The 21,365-nt window shown below is 34.1% G+C and overlaps 1 protein-coding gene and 1 long non-coding RNA gene across 2 annotated transcripts in view; one reads left to right on the top strand and one right to left on the bottom strand.

Moving 5' to 3' along the window:
- Plap (phospholipase A2 activator protein) overlaps positions 1 to 21,365 on the bottom strand; it is a 50,759-nt gene that overhangs the window by 2,819 nt on the left and 26,575 nt on the right. The window contains exons 5-9 of the mRNA XM_076484753.1: positions 20,574 to 20,737; positions 13,461 to 13,618; positions 10,684 to 10,900; positions 9,646 to 9,777; positions 3,099 to 3,368 (exon numbers count right to left, since the gene is read on the bottom strand). Of these exons, the coding sequence (XP_076340868.1) occupies positions 3,099 to 3,368; positions 9,646 to 9,777; positions 10,684 to 10,900; positions 13,461 to 13,618; positions 20,574 to 20,737 (941 nt within the window). The remainder of the gene's footprint in view (positions 1 to 3,098; positions 3,369 to 9,645; positions 9,778 to 10,683; positions 10,901 to 13,460; positions 13,619 to 20,573; positions 20,738 to 21,365) is intronic.
- LOC143241211 (uncharacterized) lies at positions 9,655 to 20,417 on the top strand. Its single transcript, XR_013022228.1, has 2 exons — positions 9,655 to 9,785; positions 19,327 to 20,417. It is a non-coding gene; the product is annotated as an uncharacterized LOC143241211 (long non-coding RNA).

Raw genomic sequence — 21,365 nt, 5'->3', positions numbered from 1 at the left:
ATGCCTTTTGAGAGGAATGCACATAATTTCCTAGACTTTGTTAACTTTAAATTATAGAAAGATGTTAGTTGGTCTACTTTTGACATTTTTGGAGAACCATAACTTTACATAAACTGAGTCTGTAATCTCAGTAATTAAATTTGTTTGTCACTAAGCGCAAGGTTACGTAATGAACTATCTGTTCCGTGTCATGGGTATAAAAATACAGGTTTCAGCTTTACCACATTAAAAAGTTGCCTTGCAGCAAAAGATCATATTTAAGCATCATGTAATTAATAAGAATAAATAGCTTTTTATTAATGTTGTGTCATGTAAGAAATAAAAATTAATGATACTGCTTGTAAAATTATTAACCCTTTTGCAACAGGTCAGGGTACAAAGGCCCTATCTTCCCATTTGTTGACTTGAATTCAAAATTTTATTGAATTACTATTTTATAAATTTATGTTAGTAAGTCTGGAATCACACTGTACATTATAATTCAAACTTTAATATCATATACGAATTAATTTCTTTATTTAACAGTAATGATTAAAAGAACACCTAAATATAGATTTTAGTGAGTCACATGGTATGTTGAATACAGCAGCACTATTTAAAATTAGGTATTTGTGATGTCAAAATATTACGTATACTTTCATACAAATTGGGAACTCAAATTACTAATACTGACAACCTAGATTATAAAATAAGAACCTCACATCTTTATTTTGCTGAAATATGGCTTATGTACCGAATCAAACACTGTGGCACCATTCCACTCTATCTCAGAATGGCTGTTATGAGTATTAACACTGTTATTGATAAGTGTTAATAGCCATTCTGAAATACATTTTTATTTCAAGTGGGTTTCTCATCAAGAATCTGTTCCACTCTTTCCATTTGTTTGAAAAAGTCAGTTATATACACTTACCACAGTATATGACATGTGAATAATGAATCAACAGCTTTGAATGTACCCAGAATGTTTTTTTCAGTGAAACAAGCTAACTCATCCTTTCAATCCAAGTTTTCAAGGAGGTAGAGGTTGTGTCTTTAGTCTGCTCAAAGTTTCATTTTTTTTTTATCTAAATGAAACTCAGCTTCATAAATGATAGTGGAATTCTATGGTATTAGTGTAGTTATTTTTGATTTTTTGGTTATTCAACTGTATAACTAAGCCTTTTACATTTTTCATATTGAGAATATTAAAGTTTTCAAGGGTTCAGCAATCTATGTCCAGCAACAACAAGTACAAAGATTATAGTGAGAAGGGATGGTTATTGGCTTTACTTCTTTGTTTTATTGTTCTTTAAGGAAAATAACTTTAATTTATTCTAAATACTGGTAATACATATACATAATGTATAATAATTGAAATGTTACTGTTTATTACAAAATATTAGTCCACTAAAACACAGCCAAAACAGAGAAGATTAAAGGTCAGATTTATATTACTGGATACATGACCTGAGTGCACATGCTCTTCATCAATGCAAGTTATGTAGGGCAAGGTAGGCATTACTGGAAGGTCAACATAATAAACATATGTGTTCATACATAGGATCATGAGACTTAAGCTACTTAGGCTAAACATTTGTATTTTTCATATTATAAGATGTAGTCATTCTAGCACACAAAAAAAAGCATAATTTCTATTTCTTTTTTCTTTTATGATGGTTATGATGTTGGTTAAGTGACAGATCCCCCACACTGTTAAAGTATAGAAAATAACAAAATATAGTCTTACTGAAAACAAATTTTTAAAGTATATTTAGAAGGTTAGAGATTTTGTAGATGAAAAATAATTTTAATGAAAACATCAAATCACTTTGCACTCAAACTAATAAAAATATTTCATTGAAAAATCTAATTTTTCATATACAAATTGCTTGTAGTCTTTACTAAAAGTCTACCACATTTTGTGAAGATACACATGCTGTTATAATGCAACTACTTAAACATGTGCAAATATACAAATGAACAAATGTTGCAAAACTTTTGAATGTTAACATCTATGTTTAAAGTATTATTTTGGGCAGAAAATGAATGTTAAAACTAGATGTAAGCCTAATAATTGTCATCTAGGCAATCTACACACATAAGACCAAGAAATTTCTCTGTGGTCTTTAAACCAAATTTGGTATTATGATATATTTGACCACAGGGTAATTATGACCCATCTCTATACCCACATAAAAACATGCTTGTTTAGCTAATGGCTCCACAGTCTTGGACCAATTTGTATTACTAAACGTTTTAATACTGAGTTTGTCTTAGAAACTTGAGTCATTTCATTGAAAATGACAAACATTTATATTACACAAGAATAATGGCAGGGCTACATCTGAAATTCTCTTGCTTTTCATGTGTTCAAGAGGCAAATCACAAAGAAATCTCTTAGAAAGGAGAAAGAAGTTCTACTGTGGCCTGGCAAGTAACACTTGGAAACTGCAACTGTAGCAATGATGAGTAAAAGTAATAAAATAGCACAGTTTCTATAATTTGAAATGCAGTGTATGTAAAAAAAAAGTATTTAAAAAGTAAATTGTGTGTGTAATAAATTTGCAAAAACAAAAAATTCGTAATTTAAGTTATTAATTCAAATCCTACATTCAATTATATCCCTGGACACAGAAAGGGTGCCTCAGCTTGGTAGCATATAAATTAAAACGCACTAATATTGCTTGCCCTTGGTGCTAAGTTGTCATGTCATGATCACAAATGCTAGAGTATGTTTCATTTTTAGGCCTGGCACAGTATACACATTTATAAAAGCTTATTAATGAAGAACAGGGAAAAAAAAAGGCACTTACTGTTAAGTAATCCCTATCTTAACATTATTTGTGAAATTAGTTAACAAATAATAATGTTTAGAAACTAAAACCTTCTTTAAAATTGGTATTTTTCAAATAAAAAAATTATTCACTTCATCATCTGAAGTAGTATATATTTGTCACTTCTCACTTGAAAAAAAACAACTCATCCTGTGAAGTTTGACTAACATATTTAAATCTTACTGTGTAGCTTCCTGTGACATGTTGTGATATTGCACAGAAATGAGTCTTCAGCTTTGTAAATCTACTGTGCTCCTAACTTCAGACTTGAATTTCACTTACCTTGGGGCCAGTGAATAATTTTCTCCAGTGATGCCATTTGTTGATCTGTTGGATTTTCTTCTGAATCAACAAGGTTAAGTACACTTTCTATCTCACTAGCTGTTACTTGTTGGCTTAAGGGAATTTTCTCATTAAACTCTACCAATTTCTTCCTTATACCATCAATGTTGGCTGTATCAAATCGAAGATAAATTGACTGGGGAAAATAGGCCTTCAGAACAGTTCCAGTAGTATTCCCAGAAGGTCCACTTCCATTAACTGAATTTCCACCTGAAACATTAAAATACTTAAGTTAAAACTCTACCCATAATAATATGTGTAAGTAATACTGAAACACTACCAAAAATAATAGTTCAAATCTTGATATCATGTTACTGACTGAAATATTTAGCTAAATATATATACAACCCAGCAAAGATTTATGTAAAACTACACATTATTGCAGGGTAAAATCAATGAAAAGTTGTGAAATAAGTGTAAAATTAGAAACTAAAATCATACACTGATAACTAGAGTGATTCATATCTGCAGCTATAGTTTCAGGTCACAACTTCTAAAGCTCTTACTCCTAATCTCTTTTCCATGTACTGAGGCACTGATGGATATTTTAAGTGCCTCAGATGAGAATGCATAAAAAGCAAAAATAAACATTAAATGTCAATCTTCAATCATTTTGCATAATATATAGAAGTTGCTCAATGATGTTTAAGTACAAGACTGCAGTGGCTTGATATCACATGTTCAGTATGTGACAAAAAAACACTTGTGTATTATAAATGATTGAATCGCATTTGCTTTATTATTGATTTATTTTTTGTTGCTAGGAAAGTTGGTTGGTTGGTTTGGTGTTTCATGGTGCAAAGCAATTAGGCTATCTGCACTAAACATCTGGTAAAAAGTTAAAATAAAATAAAATTATTAAAATTCATAAAAGGAAATTAAGGTAAATCAAAACAAAGTTTTGAATTAAAAACACAAATAGCATTAAACCCAATTTTTATATCTAGTCTACAGTGGTAAGAGAAAAACTACAGTTCAACACATAGTAAAGGACTTTTTGTAGCAAAATTCCAATTATCATAAGTTACCAGGATGACTAACAGGTAAGTTAAAAATCGGTGTTAGTCACCTGAAGTTGGCCTTTCCAGTCCTGGTTCCAAGTTGATATTATGGCCATTTTCAGAAAGTAAAGTTTTAAAAGACTTGTAGCAAAATTTTAATTATAGCTCGCCAGGATGACAAACAGGTAGTTCAAACATCAAGGTTAGACATCTGCATCAGCACTTCCCAGAGGGGATAATATGCATTAAAGTCCCCCAGGATTATAAAGGGAAACAGCAACTGTTCAATGAGAGCATTAAGGGCTGATGTGATCATGGATCTCTCCAGGCAACAGGTACAGAGAACAAACAGTGATGGTACTACCCATGGAAACACAGACGGCTATGGCCTCCAAGGGTGTGTTGAGTCGCAAAGACAGGGTGGGAACATGCTGATCAACCAACAGTGCCACCCCTCCCTGCACTCATCCATCACACAGCTTGTCATTTCTGTACAAAGAAATCTGCCAAAGGGTGACTGTATCAGCAGGTTTCAAAAATGTTTCCTGTAAGGAAAGACATACAGGATGATAGGAAGCAATTAGTGCCTTGATGTCATCCAGATTAGAATGTAAACCTCGACAGTTCCATTGTATCAAGGTGGTCATTTTTATTTATGTGTAGACGAATTAGGTGGAGTTGGTTGGTTAATTCAGTGTTTTATGGCACAAAGCAGCTAGGCTATCTGTGCCAAAAGTCTGGTAAAAAGGTAAAAGTAAATTCAGTAAAATTCATAAAAGGAAATTAAGATAAAACAAAACAAAGTTAAAAAATAAATAAATACTTAAATAGCATAAAACCAATGCTTACATTGAGTCTAGAACGTCAAGAGAATGCTCTTGTACATTTTACTCGTAGCTGCTTGATGTGTAATGTAAAGGTTAGGTTACAGTCAAAGATAAACCCAAAGAACTTAGTCTCACAGACCATAGGCAACACAACTTCACTGATACAGAGTTCAGGATCAGGGTGAATACCCCATTGGCAGCAAAAGTGCATGTAAACAGTTTTAGAGAGAGAGAGAAGGTAAAGCCATTTGCTGTGGTCTACTTCAGTAAACAATTGGAGATTCTGTAGCTGCTGCTCCATATACCTCATGCTCGACGACTGACATGAGATGTGAAAGTCGTCAACATAGACCCCATTTGCAGCAGTGAGAGGGAGTTGTTCAGTGATGGCATTAATTTTTATACTGAAAAGTATGACACTCAAAACACAGCCCTGAGGGACTTCAAGTTCCTGTTGAAAAGAATGGAAAAGTGTCGAACCCACACGAACTCGGAATCTCCTGTCCATTAAAACTTTAATGGCCACGTAACCCATATATATGGAGGTCTCACAAAATGCCATACCTCCATGTTGTATCATAAGCCTTCTCAACATCAAAGAATATTGATACAAGATGTCCTTTGAGAAAGGCTTCTCTGATTGACGTTTTAAGTCGAATCAGGTGGAGCACCGTCGTTGGAATGCATATTGGGTGGGCAAGAGGAGGTTGTTTGATTCAAGGAACCAAACAAAATGAGCATTAACCATCCTCTCTAAGGTCTTACAGAAACAGCTCAAAGCAATTGGACAGTAGTTTGAAGGAACTTGGGATCCTTCCCAGGCTTGGAGAAAGGCAGGACAATAGCCAGGTGCCAGGAATCAGGAAAACATTCTCCTGCCACATCCGGTTAAAAACAACCAGAAGGATAGCATGGAGAAGCAAGAGATAGATGGCACAGTATCTTAGAGACTGCCAGACTGATGAAGGGCCAGTTTGAGTTCCACCAATGTAAAGGGATGATTGCAGTCATAGAGACAATCAGCTTGAAAGGAAAGAGGTGATTACTCTGCCCGAGTCTTGATGGCTAAGAAGGTGGAAGAAGAGGTAGAAATGTTGGATACCCAGCAAAAGCTTTCACCCAGAGTATCAGTAATGCTCTGGGTATCAGTTACTTTCTGGCCATCACAGAGCAAGATTGAGTGGGGGACAGAATGATATTGCCCACTGACCTTTCAAATCTTGTCCCAAATGACTTTGGAACTGGTGGTAGAGGATATGCTAGTTGTGAACTTAATCCAAGATTCCTTCTGGCTTTGAAGTCTTACCCATCGAGCATATGCACGGGCCAGCTGGAAAGTGATGCGGTTTGATTGAGTATGGAATATCTACGGAAAGTATCCCAGGCTCGTTTTTGAGCCTTCCATGCCATTTGGCAGGCAGGATTCCACCATGGACGAGGATATAGTGGAAACATGTCTAGGTTTTAGGAATACATTGAGCAGCTGCTTGTATAATACAGTCAGTTACTGCTGCTACACAGTTGTCTATTGATGGATTACAGACAATGGCAGAATCAAATTCTGCAAGAGCAGTGAAAGAGAGCCAGTTTGCGTGATCCAGCTTCCACAGGGGACACGCGAGTTGGGTAGCATTGACCACGGCCAGTTGCTCTCAAGATTATAGGAAAATCATCACTGCCTTGTGGATTATTGTCAACCCTCCATGAAAAATGTTAAAATAATGAAGGGGAGTAAATTGAGAGATCAATAGCAATAAAGGATGACTAGGCACATGGAAATAAGTAGAAAAACCAGTATTAAAAAAAAGAGTAAGATTGTGATCATAGAGCACATGCTCTACAGAGCAACCCCTCCTATCAATATCAGCACTTCCCAAGAGGGGATGATGTACATTAAAGTCCCCCAGGATGAAAAAGAATGAGAGCATCAAGGTCTGGTTGATCATGTCTCTTCAGGTGACAGAGAGAGACAACAAACAGTGATGGTATGAGCCAAGGAAACACAGATGCCTATGGCCTTCAAGAGTGTGCTGAGTGGCAAAGACAAGGTGGGCACATGATGATCAGCCAACAGTGCCACCCCTCCATGCACTCGTCCATCACACAGCCTGTGATTTCTGTTCAAAGAAATCTGCCAAAGGGTGATTGTATCAGCAGGTTTCAAAAATGTTTCCTGTGAGGATACAGTTCCATTGTATCAGGGTGACCATTTTTATTTATGTGTTGGCAAATTGGGTGAAGAACCCTTCCGTTTATGACCACGTCTTTTTACCTTATTCAAGGGAGGTCTATTGACCTCCATGGATCCTGCCCTGGGTTGATTGGGCAGGTCTTTGCTGTTGGAAGGGGATTCCAGAAACTGAGGATGTGAACAAATGATTGTTTTGCATCTTGGGGTGAGAGAGGAAGATGGATCCAAGGAAATGCCTGTACCTGGAACCAAAGGATGTGGATTTTGGGGTTTGGTGGAATGTATATCAGGGACAGAGGTAGATATCAAAGTTGACTCATCAACTTTTTTAACCTGAAAGTCAAAAAACTTTTCAGTGGTTTGGAGAACGATTCTTTAGGAGGCACAGAGAGATCTGTCTGCACTCCCACAGTAGCTGTGGAATGAAGTGCAGCAGCATACATCCGAGATGAGGTGGGGGACAGCAATTTTCGAGCCTCAGGATAGGTAATGTCATGAATGATTTTCAAATGCTGCACCTCTTTTTCTTCCAACCATTTAGGGCAAGAACAAAAGTGGAATGGGTGAGAGCCATTGCAATTGGTGCAATGAGGGTCCATTTCACACTCATGAGCATCATGGTCCTTGCCACTGCGACAAGCACATGTCAAAAACCCATGACATGACAATGGTTGGTGTGACTGAACCATTGACACTGGAAATATCGGAGAGGGTTTGGAATGTATGGCCGTACTCTGCAATTAAGATAACCTGCCTTGACGGTGGCAGGCAGATGTGGTGACGTAAATGTCAGAATGAGGACATTGGTCGGCACCATAATTCCATCTTTACGAGTGAAGATACGCCTCACTGCAGAAACTTCTTGGGTGGAGAAACCAGTGAGAATCTCCGACTCTGGGATGTTCTTCAAATCCCTCTCAACAATAACTCCTCATGATGAATTCAAAGTAGCATGAGGTGTAACCTCTATAGGTATATCCCCAATTGCCTTTGAATGCAACAAGAGTTCACTGTGTTGAGATGTGATGTGGATGTTTCCACCAATAAGTCACCAGATCAAAGCTTTTTTACTGACTTTGGAAAACCAACAAGTCCCTCTAATACTTTCTTAATGAAAAGGGAGATATTTGCCCTAAAGGTTTGTCTGAAAGAGAATGTAGTGTAATAAATTGAGGTACAGATATTGAAGATCTTCAAGACGTTGTCATTTATCCATGGATTGTTTTTTCACTATTTTATTTAAATTTTTATTTGGATGACCCACAATAAAAAAAAGAATTTTTGGTGCCCACTGACGTCACCCACCATGGAACTTCACGAGTGGAGGCACTACAATGCCAAACAAGAACACTGCAGCAATGCCAGGGTTTCATGAGCCCTATACCCAAACACCACAATGCCTGTTGAGAACATCCAACACTGGTGCTTGGTTGACCCTAGCCCAAGTGAACCAGCCAATTTACCCTAGGGAGGTTGCCCCTCCACAGGAATTCAAGGCCAAAGTTGTGCATTAGGGGTGAACCCCTCAACCACCAGAATCATCTCCTCCCCTTCATGAGTCACCATGCACAACAAACATGTGGGTGAATGTTTAAATCCCAGAGGAAGTAAACTGAAAGAGATCCCCTCACCATACACAAGAATCTACATCAAGGGGCTGTTAGGAAAGAATCTTTCACACATCTAGAAGGAGAAAATGTTTGTTCTTTCTTCATTATAATGGCATTATACTCCTTAGTACTGTCATACCCATTTTAGCATTGTCATTCACCACACTTCATGTGTTGAACTGTACATAGTCCTCACTGAACTTCCCTGACTCAAGATCATAATCCAGAATTTTGAAGCATCTGAAGAAAATCTTCAACTGAAATGTTCTTGGTATTCAGTTCGATACACTAGAGATTCGACAATGTCTTCTTCCTGTGAACACATATGAATAGAAAAAATCCCAAACCACAATGTTCCTCATTGAGATACCATAGACATCTTGGAAATTTTTACAACAGCAGAATTCATCTTGTTATACTTAAGATATTGTAGGAAGACCTTGTGTTTGGGAAACCACAAACATTTAATTTGAACCAAATATACTACACTGATAATTGATTCTAATTACCAATTAGTTACTTTTTTTTTTTATAGCTATCATTACTAGACATTAATCACTAATTAATTAACATCTTTTGTTTTGGTTGCTACCATATTCAAGGAAATACTGAATAAGACTGTTAATAAGGAACAAGAATCTAATACTGGCTCCTGACACAGCATGTAGTCCTTTCCAGAATTACTCCAATGATGACAGCAAGTTAGTGGCCAATGTGCAGGATATGAGTTAATTACTGATTATTACCTAGAAATACTAATAATAAAAAAATTATTAATTAGGCCTTGAAAGTTCTACAGGTAACAATTTTAATGGTATCATTTGAAACTTCAGATGTTTTGTGTTAATTCAAACTAACCTGAAATACTTTCTTTCTTCTCATATGACTGCTCTTTCACAGTAGGGATGTATCGACCTCCACCTGTAAAAGGATCGCTTCCTTCAACTCTTCCATCTGATCCATTTGATTTGGGAACATATCTGGAAGACCCTGATAAGGTAAAATTTTTGAAAAATCAGTATTTAAGTACCTGTACATTTTCAAATTTCATCGTTTTAAAATAAATTTCACATTAAAAATGTATTTCACTTTACCTACTTTCACAAATTCCATTAATAGATTTATATATTACATGTATAAATTATTTTACTTTTCTCCAAGGAACTATTTATTTTATTGAAAGTTATATCATATATATACACAATCACCCACCAGAAATACCAACCTTGTATAAAAATAAAATATGTAAAGGTCAAGAGTTGGGGTCTTCTGAGGTCCTGAGGTAAAGCTCTATGAGCAAAATTTATTTTTATTGTTTTGAGTACATCCAGATTGCATCTCTTGAATTGTCTCTTAAGTAATTACAACATAAAGTAAAATGGTCCTTACTCAAATTACACAAAAAATATTTAGTTGTCAATTTTAGTCTCTCACGCTAACGGGCCTAAAGCTAAAAAGCCTGTCCTAATATTTTCAACATAAGCTTCCTACTAGACTGCCAATATATGTAGATCTGGATTAGATTTATCATATAATTTTATAAGAAAACCTATATGCCTGAAGTGTATTTACTTTACTGCATTGCCTGAAGCCCAGTGAAATTCAAGCATAATCACAATACCAATGTACGGGTATGAAAAAGTAGTGATAACTGGATTATCCATACACACACTAAAATGTAGATGTTAGCAATGTTTCAAAACAGTAGTACTTTAAAATTCTGGGTTTGAGCAATAACACACAATTTCATTCTATACAACATTCACTTGTTCCACTTAAACACTTTAATATTAGCAAAGCCATGTGGATTGTAAAAAGGATAAATGTTAACATTTGCTTATAGAATAATGCCTGTTACATTATTTTACTCTGAAACAAGAGCAGAAATATACCAACCTGTGAAAGGATCAAATACTTGAGAGTTTGTTTCTCCAAGAATTACACCTTTAGTGTTAGTAATTATGAAGTTGGATATTTGATCAAGATAATACTGGCTTAACTCGTGTTTATGAATGAATTTCTGAGCTGCTAACCATGGATCTTCAGTCACATTGTATGGTAACTTAAGAGTTTTTCCCTCTTCAATGTCAACCGAGAACACATAGTCATACTCCTGGAAAATAGTTTCAATGATAACTTTCAGTTTTTAAATATTATTTCAAAAAGTCTAATAATCACCATTATCAAACACTTGCAAAAATATAATTCTCTTAGAGATAATAATCCAATAAATTTAGAACAACTGCAATCTAATATCAAAAAAAATTTATGGAAATCTTTCCTTTTGATCGGCCAAGTAAAATAATCTTGTCAAGTTATTTAACAATGAAAGTTTAGTATGGGAACTTACAACTAACCTAAACCTCTTAAACTGGATGCAACTTCTAAAATATTATTGGTAAACAGCCAAAATACTGCTTACATTCAGGCACCTACATAATGATTCAATGTATTCTAATTAGTACAGATTTTAGTTTTCCTGTTTATGTTTAGTTGTTTGTAACATTAATTATTTTTAGTCAGTTTGCTACATAGAAATGGCTCCAATAAATTATATCAGAACTAAAAAAAAAGTATGGTTATATCTAGTTATATTGCTTTTAGTCACAAGTTACTAATAATTAATAATAATAATTAAGAATTAGCTTCAGCTCTAAACCCCCTGAGTATTAATCTTACAGCTAGCTTGAACTGACACTTTTGATTAAGCCTATAAACACAGTACCATGAACAGTACACTAGATGTTAGGCCTAAAAGAAATCAGAACACGGATAAAATATCAAGCATACATTGATATTTAAAGGAGTGCAATGATTTATTTCATTAGCATATGCAAAGATAAGTATTTGAATGATGTACACTTCCATTGACAAGTTAATCATAAACAATGGGTTTGAGCAATGGCACACAATTTCATTCTATATAATATTCACCTGTTCCATTTAAAAACTTTAGGATAAGCAAAGCCATATGGATTGTAAAAAGGAAAAATGCTAACATTTGCTTATAGAATAATACATGTTACATATTTATGGTTACATTCTAGGAGTTTCTAACATCTGCCCTTCTGCTTCAATTTATAAAGTCCAATCCTAGCACATCTGTCAATGTGCATTCCACACAATGCGATGCTTTGCCTAATTTCAAACCAATAAACACATGACAGCAACATGTCAGCAGTAACCCAGTGCTATATTTATATACATGTTATTTGGTTATAATATTTTATACTGCATCCAAATGTAAATAACAGGGCTGCAGTTTTACTAAAAGGAAACAGATCATGACTGCTATCAACAAGGCAACAAAACTAAAACCCAGCCAAAGCATCAACAATCTAGTTTATAATTGCACAAAATGAGCAAACTAATCTAAAGTAATCATTTTTCAAAAACAAGAATATTTATTTTACTTTCCACTGACATCTCCAGGAACTTTTCCAAGATTATATAAACACATAACTTAGTTAAAAGAAACTTCAACTAAAATTACTGCTTTATACCACAGGTTATACAACTTTTAAATCAGTGTAAAACAAAGCACTGAAATTTGGTATTATGTGTACAATTTATCTTTCTTTTTTAAATTTGAAGAAGTTGAGTTTTCTTAGTATAATTGTGTCACATAAAAAATACAATTTACAATTTGACACTCAAAATGCATCTCAGAACAGCTGGTATGGGTATTGACAATTTTATTGATAAGCAGAGAACAATATTTTGATGCTCTAAGTCATCTTCGGTTTTTAATAAATGATAAATAAATAATAAATATTACACTCAAATTACACAAATACATATTTAGTGTTCAATTTTAGTCTCCCACACTAACAGGCCTAAAGCTAAAAGCCTGTCTTAATGTTTTCAACACAAGTTTCCTTCTAGACTGCCAACATATGTAGATCTGGATTAGATTTATTGTATAATTTTATAAGAAAACCTACATACCTGAAGTGTATTTACTGATATTACCTGAAGCCCAGTGAAATTCAAGCATAATCACAATACCAATGTATGGGTATGAAAAAGCAGTGATAACTGGATTATCTATACACACACTTAAATGTAGATGTTAGTGATGTTTCAAAACAGTAGTACTTTAAAATTGAGTTATTCTCTCTCTTTGCTTGACCAACTAAAGAAGATCCACAATATAGGTACATTTTGAGTCTTCTACAATTTTTAAACTGAGCTTTTGACATTAATAAATAAAATAAAAATACATTTGTTTAGAACTATTACAGGCTTAAATAATCACATTTCCAAATAAACTTTACTCCACAGTTTTATTATAATAGTAATTTATATTTATATAGCAGGGAATTCTCATATTCTGCATTAAGAAAAACTATATTTGAGGAGAACAAACTTTTTGTTTAACTTTCAAGACTTTTAACAATTTATTCTGTTGAGAGCAGCAAAAGCTGGGTCAGGTGTATTCCATGAAAGCCTCTAACTATATCTCCAACACTGCAGAATATGTCCTGAATAAGAAAAGCTTAATAAAAACCTAATTTGTTTATTTGTGGAAAGAGTAATAGTTGTATGAACAATGGATTAACTTTTAATTTTGGAGGGGAAGTGTAACAAAGAAATTAATAAATGAACTACCACCTGTTACAAATAAAATCTCAAAAACGGCATGTTAAGCAATATGTATAAAAATGACAAACCTCCCCTTCAAATAAAGTTTTCCCTGATGTTGATGGAGTACTACCACTTGCTCCAACAACATCACCAATCTTAATCCATTTTCCTTCTGCTGTGCTCCACTGATGGGCTGAAACTGCTGTGCCATCTCGAACCATTTTTGTTTGTCCATCTCGGGTACCTTGATTTAGGAAAAAGATATTTGTTTGACAAATTTCAAGAGCTTTTTTGCCCCTCATATTATACAAAAGGGGCCCATTAGTTATTTCAACAGATTTTTCCTAACTGTACATGCAGTAAGATAGTACTGAGTCCCTGACAAGGTCCATAATAACATACAAGACTCATAAGAAACTGTCTTAACAATATACCATCAGTATTAAAATTAATACCAATATTTACTGCAAAGATCTTCCATATACTTTACAAGTATAAGTGATTTCACCTAATATGTTTGGTTGGTTATTTATACTGAGCAATTTAAGAAGCTAGATAATAAGTTACTCATACGATCCAAAATGTGGAGATTTTTAGTAGTTGAAAAGTGTAAAAAGAGGTTGGTAACATAAGGGTTAAACACTAAAGAAATATGCAACGAATCACAAAAACTTGTTTATTTTCAGTAATTATGATGAAAATTATTCAATACCTGTCCCCATTCATGAAATAGTATAATTTTAACAATATTGTTCTCAAAATACAGGGCTAAAACATTCTAAGCTACACTTATACTTCAAGACTGAGATAAGCAAGTACACCATAAACAAATAATATGACAATTATTTTCAACTTTTCCTCTTTAGCTAAGTCATTCTTTTGAAGAAATACAAGTTTTCTAAAACTACTACATGAAGAATTATTATAATACTATTTGAAATAAGTAAGCTAACCTAAAGAAGCTCAAAGTGCAAGAAACCAAACTCAGATTTATGGAGCAAATTCACTGAACCTGAAAAACAGAGATCATCCAGTCTGGGATTATGAACCCAAAACCTAACTCCTCAACACAAGAGGCATGGTAGCATCTCCAGCAGGCACAAAAGAGTGATTGTTCTACATCTCAGGGCCAAAGAAGGTGAGCACCAGTATATAATAGAAGCACTGGCCAAAGTCACTGGAAAGAATGGTGGAAACAGAGAAAGATGTAGATATTGACTCATCAACTCACTTATCCATAAAGGGGCAAAAGGTTATTCACATGATTTGAGAACAATTCTGTTGGAGGCACAGAAAGATGTGTCTGCACTCTCACTGTAGCAATGGAACATAGTGCTGCAGCATATGTCCAAGATAGAGTTGGGGAGAATAACTTCCGAGCCTTGGGATAAGAAATGTTGTCAATCATTTTCAAATGCTGTTTCTTTTCTTCTTCTACTTATTTAGGTCAAGAATAAAAGTAAGAGAGGTGAGAGCCACTACAATTAACACAGCAAGTATCCAGTTCACATTTACAGTCATCATGGTTTTTGCCACCATAACAAGCACACGTCAAAGAACCATGATGCCTTCAAATGATCAAACCACCGACAATGAAAACATCTAAGAGGGTTGATAATGTATGGCCATATTGTACAGTTCAAATAACCCACCATGACAGCAATGTATAGATGTGGTGATGTAAACATCAAAATTAAAACACTGCAACATAACTCCATCCTTGTGAGTGAAGATATGCCTCACTGCAGAAACCCCTTGGGTTGAGAAACCAGTAAGAATCTCTAGCTTGGGAATATTCTTCAAATCCCTTTCAACAATAGTTCCTTTTGATAAATTCAATGTAGCAATGGTATATAACCTCAATGGGTACATCCTCAATGGTCTTCAAAACAGTCAGTGTCTTCTCTTATTTAGCTAGGATGAAAAGTATCTTTTAGCCCGAGATGAAGGAGAAGATTCAAGTGTAAAAAATTACTGAAAAATTGTTCAAATTACTAACTGCTCACTTATTAACCACAAGAAGTAATGTGAATAACAGATAAAGGAATAACCTTCACATTTAAGCAGACAAAACAGTTACTAACAAATGGTCAGAATAAGTGGAAGTCGAGTAAAATACTGAACAGAAAGATAACTGTTAAGGAATCTCAATCACTGGACTGCCAAGAAAATAATCAAAATATAATGGCCTAACTAATGAAAAGAACAAGACAATGCTAACAGAATAACTAATGAAAAAACAAACACAAAGAAGCAAAACAACATGATAAACCATGATTCTTAAAACACACATTGATAACTGGTCTAATTTTATTTATTATTCATGAAAGTCCATCTATTATTAAAAAATTATATGGAAGGGTTTAATTCCTCATGCATATGTATATGGAAAAGTATGTATCAGTAAAAGGAAAATATTGATCATCTAATTGTGGATCACTAAAACAACATTGATTTCCTATTATTAAAATATTGATTTATTTAACCATCAAATTACCTTCGTATTTATACTGTTCACTACTGATGGGATTTCCACAATTAGTAATTTTATGTTTTTGCCTGTTATAACCCACAATATAAATAATCATCAACAAACTTGGATGAGATCACTCATTTTCTATGGAAAATACACAAGAAACTTAGCAGTAATTAGTGGAGTGAATTGCCATTATTAAAGCCCTGTAAATGACATAATCATGAACCTATAAACAATTTGTTGTATCAATAATATAGAAAAATTTTGTTTATGAAGCCAATCATTTGGACTCCTTTGCTAACTTTGGGATTAATTTTACAATTTAATTACTGGAATCACAGTGGTGATAAAATGTGTTAGAGAGCTTTTACCCTTATTTGGAACCCACCTATCTCTGATTATCAGTAAACCAAACAATCCAATCTTCTGACAATACCACTACTAATATTACCTTGGTTAGCAACTATGAATCAAAATGTTTATTAATATATTATACATGCTTACACTTAAAATTTAAAAAATTACAAAGGCTGTACAATGTACAAGAGTAAACACAAGAATTTAATAGTCTAAGCTCTTTCAAGCTTGTACATATGAGATCTTTTTTCATTAAATATGGCACTTCAAAATACATAAAGAATATTGAAGTCACCTTAAGCACAAGTGATAAAAGAATGCATTAAGGTTAACTTTCCTTACTTGAAAATGTATTTCCAACAGATATTTTCCTCTTACACAGAAAGCTATCTTCTATATGCTTCTGACTTAGAGGCTTGCATTCCACTTGCTTTTAAGCAACTCCCACTAACATTCATGAGATTTTTCATGATTTGTGCAACTATAATGATGTTATTATGAATTAAAAATCCTCACTAACTGTCCTAATACAACAAGACAACATTGCCCATCATGAAAGCATACAAAATGGCAAAGAATACTAAGTTGCACTGGAAGGGAAGTGGAAGGGTGAGAAGTGAAGAGGCATCTATCAGAAATACATTTTTAGGTAAGGAAAATGTTAGCTTCTTAGATGGCAAACACCTCTTTACAAAAAAAGCTAGAATCCTATGTTTATGCAGTAAAAGGACCAGTGCAAAATGTACCTAGAAGAATTCCCTTCAGGAAGTTCTGAATGAAACCAGTGCAGTGTAACTTCCAGTGTCAGGGACCCCACAAGGACACATTCTTCAGCAACTACATCTCATTTCTTCCAGTGTACACTATTCAACCAGAACATAATACAACAGAATGATCTAATTGGGTGGTAATAATGGTATCATGCCCAACAGTTCATCAGAATTTTGAGCACATAGATAAGTGGAGTGAATTTTTCTCTTGGATCCATTTGCCATATGTACAATTGTCATTCAGAAACACTCCCCAACAATAGAATGCAATATGGGTAGATATTATGGAACATATGGTAATATTTGATTATTCCAACCAACCACAAAAATACTAAAATAGAGGAAGGTACAGGGGAAACCACTGATGTCAGAGAGTCCTGAGAGATATCTCTCTGGGCATGAAAGACCAGTGGAGGAGCTGCATGTGTGTGTGTGTGTGTGTGTGTGTGTGTGTGTGTGTGACCCAAAGGGATAGGCAGTCCCCATGAATCCATGGTCATCAAACACTAAACTCTGCATGCAGAATAAGATAGGTGCAAATTTTGTTGACTATATGTTCCATAGTTACAACAAGTTATAATGGTGAAGCATATGATTACAGTGTGGACACAAGTACAAAAATGAGAACTGATGACAGCCTCTGCCCAAGAAGAAATCAAATCAGGAATACTTTCAAACTTCAGAGTAAAGAAAGAGGCAAGGCAAAGAGCTTGTAAGTGGGAAGAAAAAGTTTAACTTGAAATAGGAGAGCATTCTTTCCCAAATATTCCCATTAACAAAGAGGTGAGTGAGCAGGGAATAGTAAAAGTGGAATGATCACAGTGGAAAGGTGAATAGAATATGAATCATTTGTAAAATTCTCTGAAGCTACAGCAGAGAGCCTTGGACTTGAAATGCAGAGAGGAAAGGTTAAAATGTGTAGTAAAAAGAATAATGAAAAGACAAAAGTATTGGGTAATTGAGGTGAAACTAATGCCAACAGTCCATCCCTTCCATACAGGCAGGGGCATTCCCAAACATGAAATAATAAAGCTTTTATTTCTTTCACTGAGGCCTATAAGCTTGGATTATGTGTGAAAACCCTGGCTATTCCATCACTATGAATAAGGGTTAGGAATAAAGATAAATTTTAGTTCAGAGAAAGTAAGGTCTATTAATTCAAGAAAGTTTACACTTTCCTCTTCAACAGGAAGAGAGGATCTCAAAGGTTAACCAAATGAGGGTACAAACAAATTCTTTCTCATCATTCACCCAACTAATGAGGTGATGGAATGTCTGAAGGGGCTGGAACTGAAAGTCTTGACAGCATAAGGGAACTCCCACAACCCTAATCAGAATGGCTGCCATATTAATTCCAGGGAAAGTGCCTCCATGAGCCATAAGTGGTGCACAACCTGTACAAGAAAATTAAACACTCACACAAGCAGAAGATACATGAACTAGTGTTCATAGTTTCATTAGAAAAAAAAAGAAAGTTCTCTAAACATCACAATTCCCTTTAAATTGATAAAGAATAAAGATATCAGACATGTTCAGTGCCAAGGAATAGAACAAGGATCATGAGAGCAAAAGCATGGAAGTAGCTAATGCACAGGGAGGTTGTGTCACTCCCTACTGGTGAAGGGCTTTTACTGCATAATATCATTATACAGTAGTGCAGATCACAAGAAATCTCATGAATTCAGGTGGGAGTTGCCTAAAGACTAGTGAAATGCAAATTTCCAAGACAGATGCACAGGGAAAGCAACTTTCTCAGTGAAAAGAAATATATCATTTCAGATACTTATGTTACAAAGTTATTAATTAAAATGATATGAGAACAATTTTTTATGACAGTGAGAAGTTTCTCAAAAAATAAACTATTTTAAGTTGCACTGTTTCACATGTCATAAAACTAGAAATTACCAAACTATCAGTAAACATTAATGAAGTTAATAAAAATCCTTTTTTACTTTTAATTGAAGACTTTCTATTTTTGACAAAAAGAACACTTATACAAATGGTCGGAGCAGTAAGATGAAACAATACAAGTTATTTTAGAACTTTAAAACCACAAATACATATGAACCATATCAATATTTAAAAAAACTTTCTGCCACTAAGCAATTTTTTTCCCTGCAATACCTGCCTCTTACTTACATTTGTTTTGAACCTGATGAATCCCCAACAAAATACAGGGTCATTATAAAGTCCTTGTGCAGTTTTGAATTTTCATAACTTCAGTTCTATACATGATAAAATCAACCTGTAAAAAACATTGAGAAGTGTGATGCATTTATTTTATCATGATTTAGCAATAACTTGGTTATTATTTTTATTTTATTAATTTGTTCATTATTTTATTTGCAGAAACAGGACTAACTCATATCATCAATAGAAGAGAAAGTGAACTGTGTCTTGTGGTTTGGAAAGTTAAAATCTGTTATTGCAGTCCAAAAAATATTTAGAACCAATTTCAATAGAGATGCATCACACAGGAATTCCATAGCTAACTAGATTAATAAGTTCAAAGAAACAGGTTCTGTCAATGATAAGCCACAAACTGGAAGGCCAAGTATAAGTGACAAAAATGTAGCAGCTGTAGAACAATCCTTTATTCAAAGTCCATGGAAATCACTAAAACAGGCATCTTTGGAGCTAGGTATTCCAGACTGAACAGTGTGTAGAATTCTCAGAACTTCACATGAAAGTTTACAAAATTCAAGTCCACCAAATGTTGCTAGAAGAGGATTATCATGCACTACTCACTTTGTCATCATGTTTATGAAAAATATTTTGGTAATGCCTCAATTTTGGACCATTTAATATTTTCCAACAAATCAACATTTCACATCAATGGTAAAGTCAACATGCACAACTGACACATATGGGGCACTGAATTTGAGGAACATGAAAGAGATTCTCCTAAGATCTGGTGTTGGACTAATGTCTGGTGTGCAATAGGAAAGGACTGCATAACTGGGTCATTATATTTTGAAAATCAGGTTGTTAATGGTAAGAGTTACTTAGAAATGTTGCAAAATTACTTTATTACTGAACTTACACAATGAGGACTGATAGCAGATACAGTGATCAGCAAGATGGTGCACCTTGTCACTTTACTCTCAGAGATAGGCAGTTTTGGAATAAAAATCTCCCTAACAGATGGATTTGAAAAAGTAGACAACTCTCCTGGTCACCACAGTCACCAAATTTGAGCCCATTGAATTTCATTTTATGGGAACAAGTAAAGACTAGTGTTTATTCAACAAAACCTCACTCTCTAGATGACCTGCAGAATAGGATAACCAATGTAATTTGGGATATTACTGAAATTCAACTGTAACTATTTGTAGAACTTCAGAATCTCATCATGATTTGTACATGTAATGATAGTGGATATGTTGAATATTGGACTCTCAAGAATAAATGTATGTAAAAATATAATAAATTATTTCATTAATCGTTTTTACAGGTTGATTTTATCATGTATAGAACTGAATTTATGAAACTTTAAAACTGAAAAAGGACTTCATAATGACCCTGTATTACCCAATTCATATCACCAAAGATTTGTAGTATTAAATATCACATGAAATTTGAATACATATATTTACCTGGTTCGAAAAGAACTTCTTTTCCTGGCAACTCATTAATTTTAAGGTCACCAATTTCTCCTTCTGGCAGTGTAGCTTTTGATAATTCTTCTTCAAAAGCTTTTAGTTCTTTCATCGAGGCCTGTAAGCTTGGATTCTGTGTGAAAACCCTAGCTATTCCATCACTGAGTTAAAAAAAAGATAAGATTAATGTGTCTTTTAATCTTGTATTTACACATTGTTAAACATAAACATCAATAGCATATCTTATTTGTACAAAGTTTCAGAACAATATAATTATAATAGTAAACTGAACAGGAACATACATGTTAACAGAAATTTGGCACCTTGAATTATAAATAAGACGTATAATATTGAGTCTCTCTATCATTATGTATATTCATTAGCCACATGTGCTCCTCTGCACAGTGTTGACTAAAGTACAAAAAGTTCACAACTTTGAAAGTGAAAATAATTGTACCTTTTGGTCCAAATCAGATAAATTAACCATCATATAGCATGAACAAAAAGAAGTTGTATCATTTGGATTTTTTAAACTACTCTCTTATTTTTAAACTACTATACTGCATTAGCACAATCACACATGTACACACACAGACATCTGTTTATGTCAGACAAAACCATTATCAGAGTAGTTAAAGCCTATATATTTACTATTAGATAGATAAATTGTTCAATACAGTGGAACCTTGGTTCTCAAACTTAATCCATTCCAGAAGGTTGTTCAAAAACCAAATCAATTTTTCCCACAAGAAATACTGTAAATTAATTTAAAATGTTACAGACCTCCAA

Source organism: Tachypleus tridentatus, chromosome 2, assembly GCF_004210375.1.
Source record: "Tachypleus tridentatus isolate NWPU-2018 chromosome 2, ASM421037v1, whole genome shotgun sequence".
NCBI lineage: Eukaryota > Metazoa > Arthropoda > Merostomata > Xiphosura > Limulidae > Tachypleus > Tachypleus tridentatus.
Note: the sequence above shows the minus strand (reverse complement) of the source record. Positions and strands in the feature narration are given on the sequence as shown.